This window comes from Heterocephalus glaber, unplaced genomic scaffold (assembly GCF_053883595.1).
Source record: "Heterocephalus glaber isolate CG9 unplaced genomic scaffold, H.glaber_assembly_v1.0 deba00001569, whole genome shotgun sequence".
Classification (NCBI taxonomy): Eukaryota; Metazoa; Chordata; class Mammalia; order Rodentia; family Bathyergidae; genus Heterocephalus; species Heterocephalus glaber.
This window is the reverse complement of record NW_028258354.1, coordinates 3352723-3373800: the sequence shown is the minus strand read 5'-3', so window position 1 is coordinate 3373800 and position 21078 is coordinate 3352723. Positions and strand designations below refer to the sequence as shown.

At 43.5% G+C, this 21078-nt stretch overlaps 1 protein-coding gene across 1 annotated transcript; it reads right to left on the bottom strand.

Moving 5' to 3' along the window:
- Nucleotides 1-3015: 3015 nt before the first annotated feature.
- Nucleotides 3016-16968, bottom strand: Inhbc (inhibin subunit beta C). The gene is made up of 2 exons (XM_004861235.3): nucleotides 16444-16968; nucleotides 3016-4226 (listed from the first exon to the last, which is right to left on the bottom strand). The coding sequence occupies exons 1-2, from the start codon at nucleotides 16757-16759 to the stop codon at nucleotides 3481-3483; spliced, it is 1062 nt and encodes a 353-aa protein (XP_004861292.1). The 5' UTR covers nucleotides 16760-16968; the 3' UTR covers nucleotides 3016-3480.
- Nucleotides 16969-21078: the final 4110 nt, after the last annotated feature.

Genomic DNA, 21078 nt, shown 5'->3' with positions numbered 1-21078 from the left:
AGATGGAAATAGGAAGTGGCTGGGCCTCAGGCTAGCCTTTTTTTCCTTATGCCCCAGTTTCTTCAAGAAGCTGGAGGAGGTGTCAGAGAGAAAGCTGTGGGGAAAGAAAGTATGATTTAGAAATGTGTCCCTATTCCACTTATTCTTTCTTTCCCTGTTTAGTTGATGGGGCTGTCAAGAGAGCACTATCCCTGGAGCCAGGGAAGATGGGTTACACTGAGGACTGGGCTTCAGTACCACCACTGTCCACCATGCGGCAGAGCTGTGCCACTGGACAGCAGCTGGCTTACAGCTGACCAGAGCTTCCCAGAGACAGGGAAGAGGCTGCTTGGAGAATGGAGAGATGGGGAGTACACCTTACTCTCTGATTTTGGGGACCCTACCTCGCCCACAGGCTTCAGGGAGGAGCTGGTTCCTCTGCTGTTCCCTGTCACCACTGCCAGAGAACAGACACTGTTCTCAGGACTGCATCACTGCTACCTTTGGTTTCAGATCTTACCACACTGACACATTACAATAGAGCTTGGTGATGGGTGCCAGGCTTTTCCTAGAAACTCAGGGTGCTATGTGGCGGGAGGAAACAGAAGGGTCAGTGAGACTCTTAGACACCCCCGTCCACCCTGCATCTCTTCCCAGGCCTTGAAACATATTCAAGCCCTCTGGCCAGTTTCTCCCCAGATCCCAGGTCCCAGGTAAGGGACGGCCCTCTAGGCCCTGGAGTCTGAACATGAAACTGCAAAGTGGAGCTATCTGCCAGTGGTAGTACCTAGGCGGGCTTACTTGTTGGTGCCAGGAGACAGAAGTAGCAAGGGGAAGTAGCAAGAAACAGCTTTGGGAGTCACTGACCCCCACCTCTCCCACACCCTCCCTGGCAGGTGCCCCCAATTTCCAGCTCTTCCCACCCTCGATGCTGTGCCTGGCCTGGCCCTACCTCCCCACTGACACTTACGTCAGAACTCAGCTATAAATATGCTCTCAGTATCTTAGTCACTTTTCCCAAGAAGTGCTCCCAGGTTATAAATACCCCAGCCATCTGCTTCATTGCCCGCTCCACCATCAACCTTGTTGGGGGCTGGGGGTGCTGACAAGCTCGGGGGTCGGTAAGGAAATAGAGGCAGTGGGAGCACTTATCTTGTCCCAGTGAGAACACCCTGAAGGAGTCTAGAGGTAGGGCTCAGAAGCTCAGGAAGAAAGTGTTTGGCTCTTTCCCTTTTTTCAAAAAGCAGAGCCAAAAAAGAAAGGGAATAGTATGGATCCCATGTTTATTTTAAAATAGGTTGTTTTGCTCGTCATGGACTTTTTTGCGTTAATTATGATGCTTAAAAATATGTTAAAATATTTCTTATTTTGATTGATTCTTTTTTCCTTCTCTTTAAAAATTTTGCCCTCAAGATGAGTGTCTCACTTTGCCTTAACCCAGGCTTCGTCCTGGGGACTGAAGCTGTAGTTGGAGGGAAGGAGGTTTGAATTGGAAGAGGAGTGGAGTGGGGGACGCAGGCAGAAAGGAGAGCGGGAGACACCAGAAGCTGCTCTAGATGATAGTTTACTCAAGTCAAAGGTGGGATAACATTTTTGTTGATGTTGTTTTGTTTGTTTGTTTTTGTTTTTATATTTTTGAGACAGGGTCTCACTCTGTAATTCATGCTGAGCTTGAACTCACTATGTAGACCAGGCTGGCCTCAAACTCACAGTGATCCTCCTGTCTCAGCCTCCTGAGTTCTGGGATTACAGGTGTGAGCCACCACACCCGGCAAAGGTGGGATAACTTCTATGGACTTCTCAGGAAGCCCCACAGCTGGGACTTCCATACCCTCAGAAGTTCCCTTTCAGAATTTCTCCTCTAGCCTCCCCATTCCAGGACCTCTTACCCTGCTCTGAGGGGGTTATAAGCTGAGCAAATACAGACATCACATTCCCCAAAGGACACATGGGCTTTGCGCAAACTCGGCCTTGGGCTGCAGACAGTATCGACCCCGTGGTCCAGCCAAAGGGAGGAGATGGTGGGGGGAAAGGGCAAAGGTCTAAAGAGCACCCATTCTCAGAGCAAATGCCACTTTTTCCTTGTCCCAGACCTTCCTCTTCGCCCTGTTCTACTTAACAGGCTCTTGCCAGTTCCAGCTGCCCAGCAGAACTCCTGGAGGGAACCTTGGAGGTTGAGGGTAGAGTGAGCCAGAGGTCCTGCCAGGCAGCTCTGAGCATGCCTCAGCCTCCCACCACATGTGTGTCCACAGAGTGTCAGCTTACTTGATGATTGATCATCGATCTGTCTCATCTCTTGGAACGAGTACAGAGGGAGGAGGTGAACAGGAAAAACTAGTTCTTTATTAGCCATGAGACCATCAAATGATGGTTCTGGGAGGATGGAGGGAGCCTGAGGAAAAAGAGGAGGCAGTCTGGGGGAGGAAGAGGTGTGAAACATGAGGTGGATACAATATCTCAGTCCTGAGGGCTCCACGTGAAAAGAAAGTGGAGAGTTCAGGCAGTCTCTGTGTTGTCTGGGGTGTCAGTTTGGGCTCTGGCAGGACATAGGGGAGCCCTCAGCTATCTGTCTGCTTCATCAAGAGAACTCAGTGAAGCAACTATTTACAAAGGATATAGACAGAGCTAAGGGCAACAATAAAGGATGTTGAAGCACTAGGGACTGGGAAAGGGGGAAGCCATTAGGACCCTCTAGTGTTGAAACAGTGTCTCAGAACCTAGGCAGAGCTAGAGCTATGCAAGAGGGGAGGCAGACAGGAGCTATAGGGACACAGCACAGCCACAGTTGCACAGAAGCATGGCACATGGGCAAAGGGGGCAGGAAGAAGATACACTGTATCTTCTTATCCTTTTGTCTTCTGCTTGGGTCACTCCTTAGTCAAATTCAGCAGGAATCCAGGGTGGGGAAGCTCAGGTGATATGGTTCAGGTGAATCAGGTGCCCCAAAGGCACACAGCAAGGCAGAGAAGGACAAGGGATGGATGAGGAAGAGCAGATGAGAAGGAAAGGACCTCAAGACATAGAGGCAAATGAGCATCATGTTGGAGAACAGTAATTTAATGTTTGATGAATCCAAGGGAGAGACTCTGGAGGGTCAGAAAGATGAAGGGAGGGTTGAATCAACTCATCCTGGATTGGGGCCATCAAGTAGAAAGGGCAGGGAGACATAGTAGATGATGGGATTGATTAAGGGTGAATTAAGGGTGTCTTTGCCTGAGAACCAGATGGCATTGCAGATGGCATCACTATGTGCCTGAGGCGGGAAGGGTTTGAGCATGAAGAGTATGGTGGGTAGACTATGCTCTGGGACAGAGGTGGGTGGTCATGAAGACAGTGCCATGATTCTTCTTAATATAGAACTCTTCAACTTAGAGGTGCAGTAATTTCCATAGGTTGCTCAGGAAGAGACCATCCACATTATGGACAGAGGTAGGCATGGGGTCATTCCCTCCTCTTGAGAAAGGGCACTTCTCACCTCGGGGTGCCTTTATCATGCATAGACTAACTGCACCCACAGGCTTCTACCACCATGTCAGGTATGTCAGTCTTGACGATGTTGCTGTCCCTGTCATAGTAGAGTAGAGACAGAGGCCGTTGGACTGTGGGCACACAGCAAGAGCCTCCTCCAGCAGTACCACCAGCTGTGTTGGCTTTGAGAAGATTGAGTACTGCAGTGTGAAAGGAGGCAGCAATGCCGGGCATGCCTGCCACATGTAGTGGGCACTGCCCTGTGCAGAAGTTCATTGCATAGCCTTCAGGTTGGATGATCCAGTCTTGCCAGCCAATCTCACGGAAGTCGACAAAGAACTCTTGTCGACAGCACATCCTGGATACTCCCTGGCAGTCAATGCCTCGTCGGTGAACCTGGTGCTTACCCCCTACTCTTACTTGGGCTGCCACAAAAGGCCTATGGGCAGTGTCACCCATGATGACTAAGCTGTGGGCTACCTGGCCTTCAGGTACCAGCTCCAAGGTAAGGTGCCCCTGGCTACAGGCAGCCTGAGCTTCAGGCCCTAGGGTGAGCTGGTGCCAGCCACTGGCATCCACCTCCAGCAGGTGCTGGCTAGCTATGGTGAGGTTGGTATCATGGGGGCTTAGTGCAAAGACCTTTACATTCATACTCTGGGTGCTATTGGGAGGGAGCTGCACGAAGAATAGGAAGCTGGCGTGTTGGATCTCCACACCACCAGCAGTCTCATCAGAGGAGAAGTAGAAATCAAGTCGTGTCTGGTTGACGTTGGAGAAGCCTGTGGACACAAGAAGCCCCTGTTATTGTGGTCTTTTAAGTGTCAATTCTACCACTACTTTTTTTTTTTTGTGGTACTGTTGATTGAACCCAGGGCTTCATGCCAAGCTACATCCCTCGCCTCCCTATCCCCTTCTTGTGCTAGGGACTGAACTCAGGGCCTTCACACTGAGTTTACAGCTCCACCTCCTGCTTCTTTTTTATTTTGAGACAGGCCCTTACTAAGTTGATAAATTGCCTGGGCTGGGCTTGAACTTTCGATCCTCCTTCCTCAGCCTCCTGAGTATCTGCGATTATGTGTGTGCCATCGAGCTCTGCTCCTCTTCTAGTATACTTGAATTCTCTGTTGCACTCGAAACTGCTACGGTTTGAATATGTTTCCTAAAGTTCAAGTATTGGAAATTTGATCTCCAATGAGACAGCTTTGGGAAGTGCAGCTGGATGGTGTTTGTCATGGAGATTAAATCCCTCAGGAACAGATTAATCCCTTTATCATGAGAATGGGTTCCTTATAAAAGGTGAGTTCAGGACCCTACACCTCGCCTTCTTTTTGGCCTTCTACCATGGGATAATATAGCAAGAGGACCTTTGCCAGATGCTGGCCCCTTTCCAGCCTCCAGAATCATTAGATGATAAATTTCTGTACATTCTAAATTAACCAGTTTGTGGTATTCCATTACAGCATCACAAAATCAACTAAGAAAGTTGGTAATGAGAGTGGAATATTGCTATAACAAATACCCCAAAATGTGGAAGTGGATTTGGAACTGGGCGACGAGGAGAGGATTGAAGAATTTGGAGGAATAAAGTAGGAAAAGCCTAGATTGTCACGAACAGAGAAGAGTATTAAGGGCAATGCTGGTGAGGACTCAGAAGAAGAGAAGAGCTACAGGAAAAAGCTGGCATTTCTTATAAATTAAGTGGTCATGCTCAGAATGTTGGTAGAAATATGGATGGGAAAAGCAATTCTGATGAGGTTGCAGGTGGAAATTAGAAATATCTTACTGGAAACTAGAGTAAAGGCCATCCCTGTCACAAAGTAGCAAAGAACTTGGCTGAATTGTGTCCGTGTTCAAGGGTTTTATGGAAGGTAGAAATTAAGAGTGATGAATGTGGGTATCTTGTGGAAGAAACTTCTAAACAAAATATTGAAGGAGCTCTGTGGCTTTTTAAAACTGCATACTGTAAAATGAGAGAGAAGAGAAATTATTTAAAGATGGAATTTATAATTTTTAAAAAAAGGAACCAAGAACATAGAGATTTGGAAAACCCCCAGTCTGGCCACATAAATACTAAAAAAGAAGCTGAATGTGGTGGTGTACACCTGTAATCCCAACACTCTGGGAGACTGAGGCAGAAAGTTTGCAAGTTTGAGCCCAGCCTGGGTAACTCAGAGACCTAGTGAGACCCTATCTCAAACAAGGAAGCAGGCAAAAAATGAGAGGGCTTCTGGGAATATGGCTTAGTGCCAAGGCCCTGGGTTCAATCCCCACTACTGAAAAGGTAAAAATAAATAAATAAATATTAAAAAGGAATGTTTTGGAAAGAAAACCAGGGGTATGGCCTAGCCCAGCCCTTTGGTAAGGAAATCAATATGGTAGAAGGAACCAGTTGCCATTTAAAGAGATTCTAAACACATTTCAGAGATCTTCCAGGCCTTGGCTCCCATCACAAGCCTAAAGCTCTGTGGGCTCTAGGGGATGGGCTGTGGGTGCCCTCTGTGAGCTCAGTGCCCAGGGCTGCCTCAGATCTCTGCTCTCTGAGATCCAGTGCACTTTTTCTCAGCTGCTCCAGCTGTGGCTCAAGTGGCCAAGGTGCAAGTCATACTGCTGCCCCAGAGGGCAAGGCAGGGAGGCTTAGTGTAGCCTTGTAAGAGTAATTCTGCAGGAATACAAAATGCCTGAGCCACAGGGCCATGATGGCCTCCACAAAGATTTCAAAGGCTCTATCAGCCATCCTGAGATGCCAGGCAGAAACTGGTTACAGGGGCAGAGTCCCCAAGTAGAGCAATGCTCAGTGGAACTGTGGGGTTGGAACTGCGACAGAGTCCTCAGGAGGCCTAGTAGAGCCAAAGGGATGGAGCTCTCCCAGGACCCAAGCACTGCAGAGCTACCAGCGTGTAGTAACAGCCAGGGAGAGTCACAAACACTAAACACCAACTATTGAGAGTTGTTTCATGGGCTGATCCCAGCAAAGCCAGGAGGGCAGGGTTTTCTGAGACCTTGAGTGCCCAACCCTCCCTGGTGTGTACAGAAGACAGCATATGGAATCAGATTATTCTGGAGTTTAAGATTTGGTGTTGTTCACTCTGTCGGTTTTTGGATTTACTTGAGACTTGAGGCCTTCTTTCCTGTTGCTTTATCTTGGAATAGGAATGTCTATCCTATGCCTGTTTCACCATTGTATTTGAAAGTAGGTGAATTGGTTTTTTGCTGTTGTTGTTTTACTTTTTTGGTGCCAGGAGTCAAACCTCGCACTCACCAGGCAGGCACTGCACCACTGAGCAGCATCCTGGCCATAGGTGTAGTGTTTAATTTCACAGGCTCTCAGTCTCACCCTATCCAATTTAGATGAGATTTTGGATTTTTTTTTTTAATCAGAGACTTGCTAAATTGCCCAGATTTAATTTGAACTTGTGACCCTCCTGCCTCAACCTCTCTTGCCTCAGCCTCCCAAATAGCTGGGATCACAGGTGTGTGCAACTGTGCCCAATCTGCATTCTGTACTTTTGAACTGATATTGGAACAAGTGGAACAAGTTAAGATTTTAGGCTAACCAGGCATGGTGGTGCACATCTGTAATCCTAGCATTCGGGAGACTGATGCAGGAGGATTGCTATGAGTTTAAGGCTTGCCCTGGTGACATAGTAAATTCAAGATCAGCCTGAACTACATAGCAAGACCCTGCTTCCGGGTGGGGGGCAACTTTAGGGCTCTTGGGATGGATTGTATTCTGTATTTGATAAAGTCATGAATTGGGATTAGGAGTGGAATCCTATGGTTTGAGCATGTCCACCAAAGTTCATCTGCTGGAAATTTTTTTTCAATAGTGAGGATTGAACCCAAGGCCTTTGCACTGAGCTACATTCTCAGTCTTTTTCTATTTGTTATTTTGAGACAAGGCCTTATTAAGTTGCCCAGCCTGGGATTGAATTTTCGGTTCTCCTGCCTCAGCCTCCCCAGGTTCTGGAATTTCAGGCATGTGCTACCACACCTGCACAAAGTGACTTTTTTATTACATAAACCCAATCAGCTTTGTATCTTCAGTTTGAAATATTTCAAAGGCTTCCTGTTGCTGTTTGGTTAAAATAAAAACTCCTTCACATAGAAAACCTGTGTAATTAGGCAGTCTGCCACTTAATTAATACACTCTATCCTGGCCTTTTTTTATCCCTTGAACTCACCAAATATGGACTCATTTCATTGCCTTTGCACTTGATATTTCCTTTACCTAGAATGTATTTCCAAGCTTTTTTTTTTTTTCCCTGAAGCACTGAAGATTGAACCTAAGGCCTCCAACATGCAAGGCAAGCTCTTTACCATTGAGCTAAATTTAGCTTTTAAAATTTTATTTGAGACAGTTCTCCCTAAGTTGCTCTGGTTGGCCTCAAATTTATCATTTCTTGTCTCAACCTCTTGAGTAGCTTGGCTTATAGGTGTGCACCACCATGCCTGGCTTCTTTCCAAGATTTTTGAATGACTGGGGTATCCAGCTTTAAATCCCCTCCTCAGGGGTACTTCCTTGACTAACCTTTCTAAATTAGCCTCCAATTCAACTTCTGTCTCTCTAATATATTATCCTTCTTAACTGTCTTTAGAACAAATATCACTTTCTGCAATCATTTGTTGACTGTGTACTTGTCCTACCACTTCCCCTTCCCCCAGCTGGAATGTAAACTCCATGAAGGTGGAGATTGTGCCTGTATAGTCACCACTATATCCCTGGTACTTGGTAGCTTATAGACACTCAATAAACATTTGTTGAATGGGCTTTCATTTCTTTAATTCTTTTACACTGGCATCAGAATTATTCTCCAAAAACTTGGATGGATCATAAATTCATGGTCTTAAAAATCTTATCAGTGAATAAAGTCCAAATGGCTTTTGGAAGCAGTTAAATGCCAGGTGTGGTGGTGCATGCTTGTAACCCCAGCTACCCAGGAGGCTAAGGCAGGAGGATCATAAGTTCAAGGCCAACTTGGGCAACATAGCAAGATCTTATCTCAAATAAATAAATAAATAACCATTATGATTTCGCATATATATATAATATATATATTTATTTATTTTTGGTGCTGAGAACAAAAATGAGGGCTTCACACATACTAGGCAAGCACTCTACCACTGAGCTACTCCCCCAGCCCTAGGTACTCTTATTTTTTATTTTGCAAGTACAATGGACCCTCAAATTATGAGCAGCCTGACATACAAACAACTTGGGTTAATTAGGTTAATGGAAGATTCGTCTGTCTCTTGCGATCTATAGTACGTACCCAGGTAAACATCCAGATCTCAGCTGTATTGATTTAGTTACAACCAGCCCTTGGGAACCAATCGAGTTCGTAAATGAAGTGTCCACTATAAAGAAGGTTTTACTATGAGAATATAGCTGATTCTGTCATGAACATAAAAGGGCAGGAAATAAAGTTCAGCAAAGGTTCATGTGAGTTAGAAAGTCAGGAATAAGGCTGCTCTTTTGGGTGTTTTTTTGTTTGTTTGTTTGTTTGTTTTTGTAGTTGCTATCAGGGATTGAATTTAGGACCTTGTGCTTGCAAGGCAGGTGCAGTGCCACTGAGCTAAATCCATGGCCCAAGGCTGCTCTTGACAGCTCTCAGGGCCAATAAGATCTATCTTATCTTTGTCTCTCTGTGTAAGCCTATTCTATTCTTCTTTTTCTGTGGATGTACTTCTGCTCCTTTGTCAGCTTTCTTAGCTTCCCCAAATCACAGTCCCTACTCCCAAGCTTATAAGACCTTTCACAAAGTTTCTCCTAGCTAAAGTGATCTGACTTCCTAGTGTCCCAATTCCAAATTCTAGAACATTATGATTAGCCCAACTAATCAACTAATTTTGGGGGGCTAGGTTATAAAACATTCTACGAATTTCTCTCTCTCTCTTTCTTTCTGTCTTTTTCATTACTAGGGATTGAAACTAGACCCTTTCCACTGAGCTACATCCCCAGCCCTTTTGTAATTTTTTTTTTTTTGAGACAGGAACTCACTAAGTTGCTAAGTTGCCCAGGTTGGGGTCAAACTTGTGATCTTCTGTCCTCAGCCCAATCCCTTTCCTCCCCCCTCCCAGTATTATAGGAGATTATAGGAGTACACTACTGCATATGGCTCAGTTAGAACCTGCTAAGACACTACAATTATGGAAGGCAGACACATCACCAGCAGGGGCTATGCTAGAATATTAAAATATTGTTGGCTCCCAATAACACCTCCCAATATTTATGGCTTTGTGCAGTCCCTTCCCATTAAAGTTCTGGGCTTGGCATATGACTTGATTGGGCTATAAGACATTAGGAAGCACAGTGCTAGCGGAAGTTTGATACTTACATACTGAGACTTAGACCAGCTTCCTTAGGAGCTGGCCACAGTTTTTTAAAGAACCTTGCACTTATAAAGAAAGATAAAATTGAGTCATTTGTAGGAAAATGGATGCACTTTGAGACCATCATATTAAGTTAAATAAATCAGACACACAAGCTTAAATATGACATGGTTTCTCTTATATGAGAAAACTAAGTCATAAATAAAGAGAAAAATAAGAGATAGATAATAGGAAGTAGGGAGATCTTTCTCAAATGGGGAGGGGATTAAGTGGGGGAGGAAGTGGGGAGGGAGGGAAGAGAAAGACAATGAAAAAAGGAATTAAGATGTCTTATGTACATGTACCAATTCCACACAAGGAATGTAAACCTTATGTACTGCAAACATATACTAATAAAAAAATTAAAAATTAAAAATTAAAATTATAGCTTAATAAAAGAGAGAGCCAGGGATATAGCTTAGTGGCACCACACCTGCTTGGCAAGTGCAAGGTCCTGAGTTCAATTCCTAGTACCAGAGAGAGAGAGAGAGAGACAGAGAGAGAGACATGGTGTCTCATACCTATAATACTAGCACTTGGGAAGCTGAGGTAGGATTGCCATGAGTTCAAAACCAACCTGGGCTATATAGCGAGTTCAAGGCCAGCCTGAGCTACATAATGAGACCCTGTCTCAAAAAGGAAAAAAAAAAATCTGTCAGGGATCACAGACTTCTGGTCATGGCCACCGCACTGGAGCCCGGCGAACCCAGGAAGGGGAAGGCAGAATTAGAAGATCATGTGATGTTGGCGTAGGAGGATTTATCGTGGTGACTTTAGGATGTTGGTTCCATTGCAGGTATAATTATGCAAAGGAAAGAATCCAGCAAAGAATTGCCAGAGAAGGAATAAAAAATAAGATTTTATATGAAAGCACCCACCTTGATCCTGAAAGAAAACAAACCAACAGCATCAACTGAGTAACTTGAACATGGAAAACGGAACTCTTGAAGTCAGTGTGAACAATGTTGGAACTTCACAGAGCATTTTATACATACAAATAAAGTATTTTTAAACCATAAAAAAAATCTAATGACAACAATTAAAGTAAAACAGAAATTAGTACCAGAAGTGGGGTTCCGCCATAACAAAAACCTAAAATATATAGCACAAGACTCAGTGGCAGGTAGAGGTTAGGATAGGGAAGAAAATCAGTGAAGTCAGGAAGAGCTGTGGGGAAGTTTCTGTTAGAATCTGGAGCAAGGGGAACCTGAGTGATGTATTGGCTAGCACCTGTGGTGAATTGTAAGCCAGAAATATTATCTAACAAATTTGTGAATTTAGCTAGAGATATTTCCAGGCAGAATGCTGAAAATGCCAATTGGCTTATTTTAGGTGCCTATGATAAGGCATTTCAAGAGAGAGATGAACTAAAAAAGGAACTATTTTCAATTTTCAAGTAGAATTTGGAGAAAATATTTCTACAAGGATGTGCTAGGTTGAAAAATAAAATGCCTTTTCCTTCCTCCTTTCTCTGACAAAAGGCTTTCAAAGTAAGAAGGGCTCTCAAGGGCAAAGATCAAGCCCAGTGTACTGCCAGTAAAATGTTGTCTGAGAGTGAAGATGAGAACAAATAGAAGGTCAGATGCAAAACCCTTTGTTAAAATCTAACATCTTGATGAAATCTAAAAATTTCAGGATGATGTTCTTTTTTCTTTTTTTTCCAGGATGATGTTCCATAGACTCAACTAGACAAAAGGGCTTCTGAGAATCTTTAGGGTTTTCCATGACCATGACACTAACTTGTAACCTAAGTGAAAGATTTCTCTTCATAGAGTAGAGTGTTGTCTAATTGAGTAGACCACAACTTATTAGAGAGCCCACAGAATTTTGTTTGTTTGTTTGTTTTGGTACCTGGGATCGAACTCAGGTCCTTGAGCTTGCAGGGCAGGCGGCGGAACCACTGAGCTAAATCCCTGACCCTAGCCCTCAGAATTTTAAAGAGAATTTTTTTCTCAATACTAAGGATTAAACAGAGGAAATGCTGGGCCACAACCTCAGCCCTTTTGTTTTGTTTTTGTTTTTGTTGTTATTGTTGGTTGGTTTGTTTGTATTTTGAGATAGGGTCTTGCTATGTAGTCTGGGCTGGCCTTGAAATCATTATGTAGCCCAGGCTGGTCTTGAGTTCATGATGATCCTTCTGCCTTAGCCTCCCAATGGCTAGGATTGTAGGCTTGCACTGCTAGGTTTGGCCTTTCTTACTTTTTTAAAATTTTGAGTCAAGACCCTGAAGTGACGGGATATGCCTATAATCCATAGGCCTGTAATCACAGCTACTCTAGAGGCTGAGGCAGGAGGATCACAAGTTTGAGGCCACCCTGGGCTACATAGTGAGTTCAAGGACTACCTCAACTACATAGCAAGACCCTATTTCAAAAGAAATTTTTTTTGAGTCAAGATCTCCTTAAATTGCCTAGGCTGGCCTTGAATTTGCGGTCCTCCTGTCTCAGCCTCTAGAGTAGCTGCGATTACAGGCCTATGGCACCACATCCAGCTAAAGAGAGTTTAATAGTGAAAGCTGCACCAGTTTGGACTAAAAAAGATAGAGATAATTAAAAGTAAAAAGAGCTCTCTGAGCCCCTATCTCCTTTAGGCAGAAACTCAGCTGAGAAAACCATTCAGCCACAAACACAGGTCATTTCCTTTTTAATAGGAGAGATATGTTAGAAGGTACATAGCCAAGGGTTATCAGTGTAGCTCTAGGAGCCCAGAAGAGCAGTAATGAGTAATAGGAAGTTCCTTCCACAGAGCAGAATCAGTCTGGGTGAATGGACTATCTCTATAATCACAGCTACGAAGGAGGCTGAGGCAGAAAGATTTCAAGTTCATGACCAGCCTGGGCAATTTAGTAAGATCCTGTCTCAAAAATAAATAAATAAATAAATAAATAAATAAAATAAGAAACATAATAAAATGAAAAAGGCTAGAGATATAGCTCAGTGGTAGAGCACTTACTTGCCTAGCACTTGTTTTGTTTTGGTTTTGGTACCGGGGATCAAACTTGGGTCCTTGTGCTTACCCAGTAGGCAGCGAAACTACTGAGCTAAATCCCCAGCCCCTTACTTGCCTAGCATTTGTGAGGCCCTGGTTTCAACTCCCAGTACTAGGGAGAAAGAAAGAAAGAAAGGGGCTGGGGATTTAGCTCAGTGGTTCTGCCACCTGCCTTTCAAGGACAAGGTCCTGAGTTCAATCCCCAGTACCAAAAAAAAAAAAAGCCCAAAACTTTTGGGCCAGGGATTTAGCTCAGTGGTTCCACCACCTGCCTTGAAAGCTAAGGTCCTGAGTTCAATCCCTGGTACCAAAAAAAAAACCCCACCAAACAAAAAAAAAAAAGAAAGAAAGAAAGAAAAGCCAAGCAGAATCAGGTTCTAACTAAGAAATTCTGGATCTGGGGTGGACTGAGATACCAGGTATGATTGAAAACTACAGTGAATGTTTAAATTAAAAAAAAATTTGTTGTAGTAAAGGACATATTGCCATTAATCTCCCTCATGATACTCTCCCTCACTTCAAACACACTTATCTCATTTTTCTTGCCACTTTCTGAAGCAGTTTGGGAGTCTTTTGTGTCTTCAGTTGTGCTGTTGTGGCTGCCTCAATGTTCTGAAGTGATTCAAAATGTTTGCCTTTCATGGTCATTTTAAATTTGGGGAAGAGTGAGAAGGTGTGTAGTGCCAGATCTGGTGAATAAGGTTGATGAGGACATATGTAATGTGTTTTTTTTTGGTACCGGGGATCAAACCTGGGTCCTTGTGCTTGCGCAGCAGGTGGAGAAACCACTGAGCTAAATCTCCGGCCCTATGTAATGTTTTTTGTTTTTGTTTTTGGTACCGGGGATTGAACTTGAACTTGGGACCTTCATATGTAATGTTTTTATGAGTCTGCTTTTTCTACTGCTGGCACACAGCAGCAGCATTCATTGTATTATTGAGCACACCTTGTAAAGACACTCATGAAAGAGGACTTCCAGAACTGCTTCAGAAGGTGGCAAGATCAATGGCATAAGTGTGTTCTAAGAGAGGGTAAGTATTTTAAGGGGGATTAATGGCAACTTATCTTTTACTATAATACTGTAATTTTTACAAACCCAGGTCTTTGTTTTTTGTTGATGTTGTGTTTTTTGTTTTTGTTTTTGTTTTTTTTTGGTGCCGGGGATCAAACTCAGGACCTTGCGCTTTTGAGGCAGGCGTCAGCACCACTGAGCTAAATCCCCAGCTGTAATTTTAAAAATTTAAACATTTACTGTATATTTGGATCCTACTGTGTCTATGCCTGGCTGAATGTTTATGGATCAGTGACTGCTGTGCCCCACTCCCCATATCCCATTTTGAACTGAAGCATCTATTATGGTTATCCTGTCCTTGCTTCAGTATTGTGTGTTAGGTGTATGGGAGGAAGACAACTTGTATTTTTAGGACATAGGCAACAGTGTGTTAATAAATGTTTAACAACTGGTCTCCAGGGAAAAAAATTTAAGCTCTGATTTGTAGTGTTTTCCAATTTCTGTGGTATAAGTTCTCTCACGATGTCCAAACTACTAATATGACATCACTGAACAGAGTTGTAATCAGCGCTCATGAGGCAACATGACACCACTGGCTTTACAAGGTCCCCAAACCTGATGAAATTTCCCAGCCCGATGGCCTGTACCAGAGGAGCTTCATCTATGTGCACCTGATTCAGATGATGAGACCCTGGACATCATGCCTGATGGGATAAAAAATGGCACGCACACGCACGCGTGTGTGTGTGTGTGTGTGTGTGTGTGTGTGTGTTATATTTTGTGTGTGGAACAGACTGAGACTTTCAGGGCCCAGTGGGCAGACTATAGTAGATGGTATATTGGGAGCCCCCAATAATCAATACATAAAGTTTCACTCCTTTTGTTTTGTTTTGGAGTACTGTTCTGATGATTGAACCCAGGGCCTTGCATATGCTAAGAAGCACTCTACTACTGAGGCACATTTCAGCTATTTTAAATTTTAAATTTTGAAAGTCTCACTAAATTGCCAAGGCTGACCTTAAACTTGTGATCCTTCTGCCTCAGCCTCCAAAGTGGCTGGGATTATAGGAGTGTGGTACCATGCCTGGCTTTCTAGCCACAATATTTTATTTTATTTACTTATTTATTTCATCTCTATCCATTTTGAGATAGAAACTCACTCTGTGGCCTTGAACTCACTATGTAGCCTAGGCTGGCCTCAAACTTGCAGTGATTGTCCTGCTTCAGCCTCCTGCATGGTGGGATTTTTGGCATGCACCATCACACCCAGTTATCTCCTACCATAGTTTAAAGAATTTTGGGCTAAGCTACTGAATGGTCAGAAGGTTCATGGAAAAAGGGTATTATTAACTTTATATTTGATGTTGAAATCCTAGCCCCAAGGTGATGTTATTAGGAGGTGGGACCTTTCAGAGATAATTAAATCATAAGGGTGCAGCTTTTTTTTTTCTGGTGCTGGGGATGGAACTCAGGACCTTGCCCTTAGGAGGCAGGTGCAGTGCCACTGAGCTAAATCCCCGGCCAGTTTTTTTTTTTTTTTCTTTTGGTGTAGCTTTTATGAAGGGGATCAGTGTCCTTATAAAAGAGATCTCAGAGAGCTAGCTGCCTTGTTCCTTTGACCCATGTGAGGTTACCAAGAGGCTCTGACCATAATCCCCTCATGGGCAGGAGCCAAGTCTTCTCTGTTTCCTGCTCCCTCCTGTTTTAGCATTCTAAGGACTTGATCTGCATTAGTTCATGTAATTCTCTTAGGTACACTCTCTTTAGCCCCATTTACAAGTAAAAAGCCTGACTTTTAACAACCCAAGTCTCATAGCTAGTAAGTGGTTGAGCAAAAATGTGAAGCCAGAGTTTTTGGCTCCAGAGTTTGTGTTGGGTCTTGAAGGGGAAAAGTAGTTGCTAACTAGGAGAAAGGGGCTAGAAATGGAAGGATCTTCCAGACCTGAGTAAGAGTTGTAAAAGGCTCAGTTTGCTTTTGGTTCCTATGGTTCTGTCTCAAAATTCCTGATCACCTCTCCAGATGCCCATTAAATTATTATTATTATTATTATTTTATTTTATTTTATTTTTTGCCCATTAAATTATTTACAGACTCTCTCCTGTATGGTCATAACTCTTCCCTTCTATCCTCTATCCTTAATTCATCTTTCTGAGTCTCATTTTGATCCAGTTCTGATATAGTAACCTGAGATATGAAGAGGTATCCTAGTTCTATTGTTTTACTTTTCTCTTTTCACCCAAATGAGGCTTCTGGGGGAAGGGAGAATGGAGGGGATAGATCCAGGGGCCAGAGAAAGCAGACTCCTCAGCACCTACCCCTGGGTCCAGGGCCAGGAAATGGACCGGCTCACATGCAGCTTTAGGAAGTTTGTGGAGCCTGCAGAGAGAGAAGCCAGAGGAGACAGAGCCAGCCAGTCTCCAAATAAGTGAAATCTACCAATTTGGAGCTGCCCATTGGTTAGCTTGAGTTGCCAGACAAGAGCCTGGCAGGTGGAAGCCTGGGAGTAGGATTTCGGGGAGCAGAAGTTGGATAGTTTAGGGGAGGAAGTCATGGGTGAGGTTGGGGAGGAAACTTCCTTTTCTTGAAAGGTCAGGTTTTAAGGCAGAGCTGCAGACCAGGAACCCACCTGTCTCAGCAAAGCTGATGATCTCATATTCTTGTCTCCTGTAGTCTTCCTGGAGTGTCCCCTGTGGAGGCCCATGGAGGCGCTGTAGTGCAGTCCTCAGAGCAGCTCTGGATACAGGCCGGCTCAGTGTTGGGGGCCGGCTGAGGTGCAGCTTGTCTAGTATGCTTCTCTTGGCCATATCGAGAAGCAGCTGCCGGTGGCTCTCCAGGTCTATGGCAGGTCTCTCACATGCTGGACACTGACTGCCAGCCCTGAGAGTGGCCACTATGGCCAGAGTCAGGAATAAAAAGGTCCGGAGTAATGAGGAAGTCATCATTTGAACCCTCCTTGAATGATACAAATCCAGGACTCGGTCTCAACAGTGTAGTCTCAACTCTGTCCTGGCCATCAGGGACTCTGGGAAGAGTCTTGTCCTGGTTGCATGACTCCTTTTTGCAGGAGATAGAGGAGCCAAACATCTGACTTGAAAAATAGAGCCAACTACAGGTGGAACTTGGCAGGATCTGCTCATGCACAGTCAGTGAAAATACAGAGTGGGGGATGTGAGAGATTGGTTTGTTTGGGAAAAGAGATGTCCCTGGGCCAAAGTGGGAAGATAGTTATTACCCATGTGAGCCGCCAGACTTGGGGACAAAGGTTAGAGATGAAATTCCCCCTTAGACTGCTGGCATTGCTGGAAAGCCTGGCAGGGGGTGGGGAGGGGGCCTTTGCATTGAGCTATATCCCCAAACTATTTTAATTTTTTGATTTTGAGAGAGCTTGTTTGAAGGTTCTAGCAGGGGAGCGCAGCTACTCGTATACCCTTGACTGAGGAAAGGGTCCTCTTCTCTCTAGGGTGGTCGTCCTCTTCGACCTAGTACACAATTTCAGGAGAACGTACATGGAGGGGTGAAGGAGGAAGGGGACACCTGCCCAGCCAGCCAGACCAACCGAATCAACGCTGAAGATCAATGGGGTGACAGATGTTGCAGCCAGATTGCCCTCACATACAATTTTTTGATTTTGAGACAAGGTCTTGCTTAGTTGCTAAGTTGTCTGGGCTGAGCTCAAGATTGCTTCAGTTGCCCAGAGTGTTGGGGTCACAGGCATACATCACTGTGTCTAGCCAGAGGTTTGTTTTTTGTTGTTGTTGTTACCGGGGATCGAACTGGGGACCTTGCGCTTGTGAGGCAGGTGGCAGCACCACTGAGCTAAATCCCCAGCCCAAGAGGTTTTAACAAAAGTTTTACTCCTGGAGGATAAGTCCGGGGACTGCTTGCTCCCAGGAATTTCAGGCAACATACCAAGACTCAGTCTCAAACAAACAAGCAAACAAACCAAATGTGTTAAGGGTTGACTCTCAGGTAAAGACACTGTAGGTCAGTTTTATGGGAGTTACTGAATTGTATTCTTTTTTTTAGTACCAGGGATCAAACTCAGGACTTTGGACTTGTGAGGCAGGCAGGAGCATCAGTGAGCTAAATCCCTGGCCCTGAATTGTATTCTTTGCCAGGTGCTTCTTAAAGTCCACCCTGTCCCTAAACCTCCATCTTCCCTCTCTGTAGCTCGCAATCCAGGTTTCTGTGTTAGTCCTGGTTGAGTTTTGCCCAGGGAGACGCAAAGCTACCAGCCTAAAGGTCCAGGGAAGGGGAAGAAAGTGTTCTAGTCAGTTTTCTGTGGCCTCAGAGGAAGGTTTGAAGGCAGAGAAGGGGCTTGAGGACTAGTTTTGCTTATCTTTTGGGGTTTGTTCTGCCTAGCAAAAGAAGTTTTATGATTTCTCAGAATTCCTAGTTCTCTCCCAGATACTCATGAGGTGGAGACAGGAGAGCTGCAAGTTCAAGGCCAGCCCACACAACTTAGTGAGACCCTTTCTCAAAAGATAACAATGACTGAAGACTAGTTCAGTGGTACTGGAAAGATGCTTACTTGCTTGGGATTTATAAGACCAAGGTTTCAATTCCCAGTATGGGAGAAAAAAATAAGTCCTAGCTCTTTCCTCCAAAAGTCCTAAGCAGTAAGTCTCCAGGAAAAGGATTCTGTTTCCACAGCAAGGATTTATCTGGCAAGGGTAGAGGTTGGAAGCAGGAGGACAGGTGTTTAAGCCAAATAGCCTAAATTTCATTTCTTTTCTCTTTCTTTCCTTCTTTCTCTCTCTCTTTTGAGGCAGGGTCTCACTGTGTAGCCTAGGCCAACCTTGAACTCACAGTGATCCACCTGCCTCAGCCTCTCGAGTGCAGGAATTACAGGTGTGCACCATCACACTTGCCTGCACTGTCTAAACTCCTCTCTACCTTTTTCCCTTTTTCTCTTGTGGTGCTGGAGACAGAATCAAACACCTTGCACATACTAAGCACTGAGCTACAACTGAGCCTTATCTCCTCTTTTGATTGTGTGACCCAGAGCAAGTTATTTGACCTTTTTGCTTTAGTTTCTTCATCAGAGAAATGGGAAAATAGATTATAACTTTTCCTTTGGCTAAACTGGACATAAATAGAAGTGAGATTATTTATAGTCTTTAAAAAATTCCATAAGGTACAGGTACAAATTCCCTATGACAAATATTATCATTATGTGTATCTAAAATGTACCAATAAATGTTTCACTTTTAAAAATTCCATAAGCATAACCATAAAAAAATCCCAATAGCTGCAACTTTTTGTAAAGCTTAGATTTAAGAAAAAATTTTTTTTTTAATATTGGGAATCGAACCCAAGTAGTACTGAGCTAAATCCCCAGTCATTTTTGTTAATTTTTATTTTGAGACAAGTTCTCCCTAAATTTCCCAGAGTGGCCTTGAATTTGCAATCCTCCTGCCTCTGTCTCCTGAGTGCTGGGATTACAGGTGTGCCACTATATATACAATATATAATATTTAGTATATAATATAATATTTATATATTTAAAATATATAATATAATGTTATTTAATATTCAATTATATAATATTTATATGATATATATTTATATATTATAATATATATATTTAGAGTGATGTGGTTAGCAGGCTCTGGCTGTGTGTGGTACCCTACCTTAATCTTAGCATTCTAGGCATTCTAGGAAGTTAAGACAGGAGTGTAAGAAAAAGAAAAACTAGTTCATTTTCAAGATGAAATAATTAACTCTGAAAAATTACTGGCATTTGGAATTGCCTAAATGGCCTGACAAAGTTCATTCATTTGGAGGGTCTCTGGACAGTGGAGATCTTGAGGGAAAGATAAAAATAGTAAGAAAGAGAGCCTTTGTAGAATGTAGGCTAAGAAGGGAGAGGAAAAACATTTTTCTAGCTAAGACTAAGTAGAAACATAGTAATTGCAAGGTCGCATGAAATCTCTATGCAGAAACATCTGCTTCTTGAAAAGTCTCAAAGTAAAGAATAGATAATATTATGAAGAAACCCAAACTCGAATTGGGAGGAGGACTGGGGAACCATCTTAAAAAAAAGTAATGAAACATAGGTGATGTCTGGGGAAATACCTCATAGTATTCTCTCCCGGTGAGGAAATGAGGGAAGGGACTTGTGTGCTAGGGGTTAAATTGCTCACTGTGACCACCCTAGTTTAGCAGACACCCAGCCTTGCAAGACTTATAACAGCCTCACTTTTGCTGCTCTTTTTGCCACCTCTGAGTCCATTCTTTGGGTCTGGACCAGTGAATGCATTTCTCATAGGAGGACCGCAATTCTGAGCCAGTTTGGGCAACTCAGTGACTTAGACAGAACTTGTCTCAAAATAATTTTTTGGGGGAGGTACTAGGGATCGAACTCAGGTCCTTGCACTTGCACAGCAGGTGTGGTGACACTGATCTAAATCCCTGGGCATATCTACGTTTTTTAAGGTTAGCTCAAAGTTTGCTTATATTTTCTCTGTAGCTTACTCAGTCTCTCTTATCTCCAAGAACTAATAATGTTCCTTTTGTTTCCACACTATGCTGAAACTTCTCTACAAGGACATGTTGTACTATTTGATTTTTTTTTGTCTTCTACATTTCTTGTCACACAGTAATTTTTTTTTTTTTTTTGTACTGGGGATCAAACTCAGGTCCTTGTGCTTTTGAGGCAGGGGGCGGAACCACTGAGCTAAATCCCCGGCCCACACAGTAAATTTTTAATGATGGAATTACATAGGACTACATCGTTTCTTTGAGGGAGTTAATAAAGTATCCACATGCATATAATAATTAAATTAATTCTACCTAGAATGAACAGAATGGGGGGGGCAAAAACTTAAAATGTTAAGAAAAAGAACTATTTCTTCTTCAAGGATTGGATCCTGGATCTTTCTACTGAGTTACACCCTCAAGCCTTTAAAATTTTTATGACTTTTGGGGGGGGGTACCGGGGATCAAACTCGGGACCTTGCGCGGCAGGAGGCAGAACCACTGAGCTAAATCCCCCGCCCTTTCTATGAATTTTTGAGACATGGTCTTGCCAAGTTGCTAAGTGGCCCTGAAAGGGCTCCAACTTGTGATCCTCCTGTCTCAGCTTCCTAGAATGCTGGTATTAGATATGTAAAACTACACCTGGCTCATAACTGTATCTTAGAAAGGTGACGGCAAGAATGTGATTTTAATAAGATGGACTGAGTTTCTCACAGGTCAGTTTTTATCGAACTCTACCTACCTATACAAGTATGCGCTTCTTTTAGGGGCAGGAGTTTCT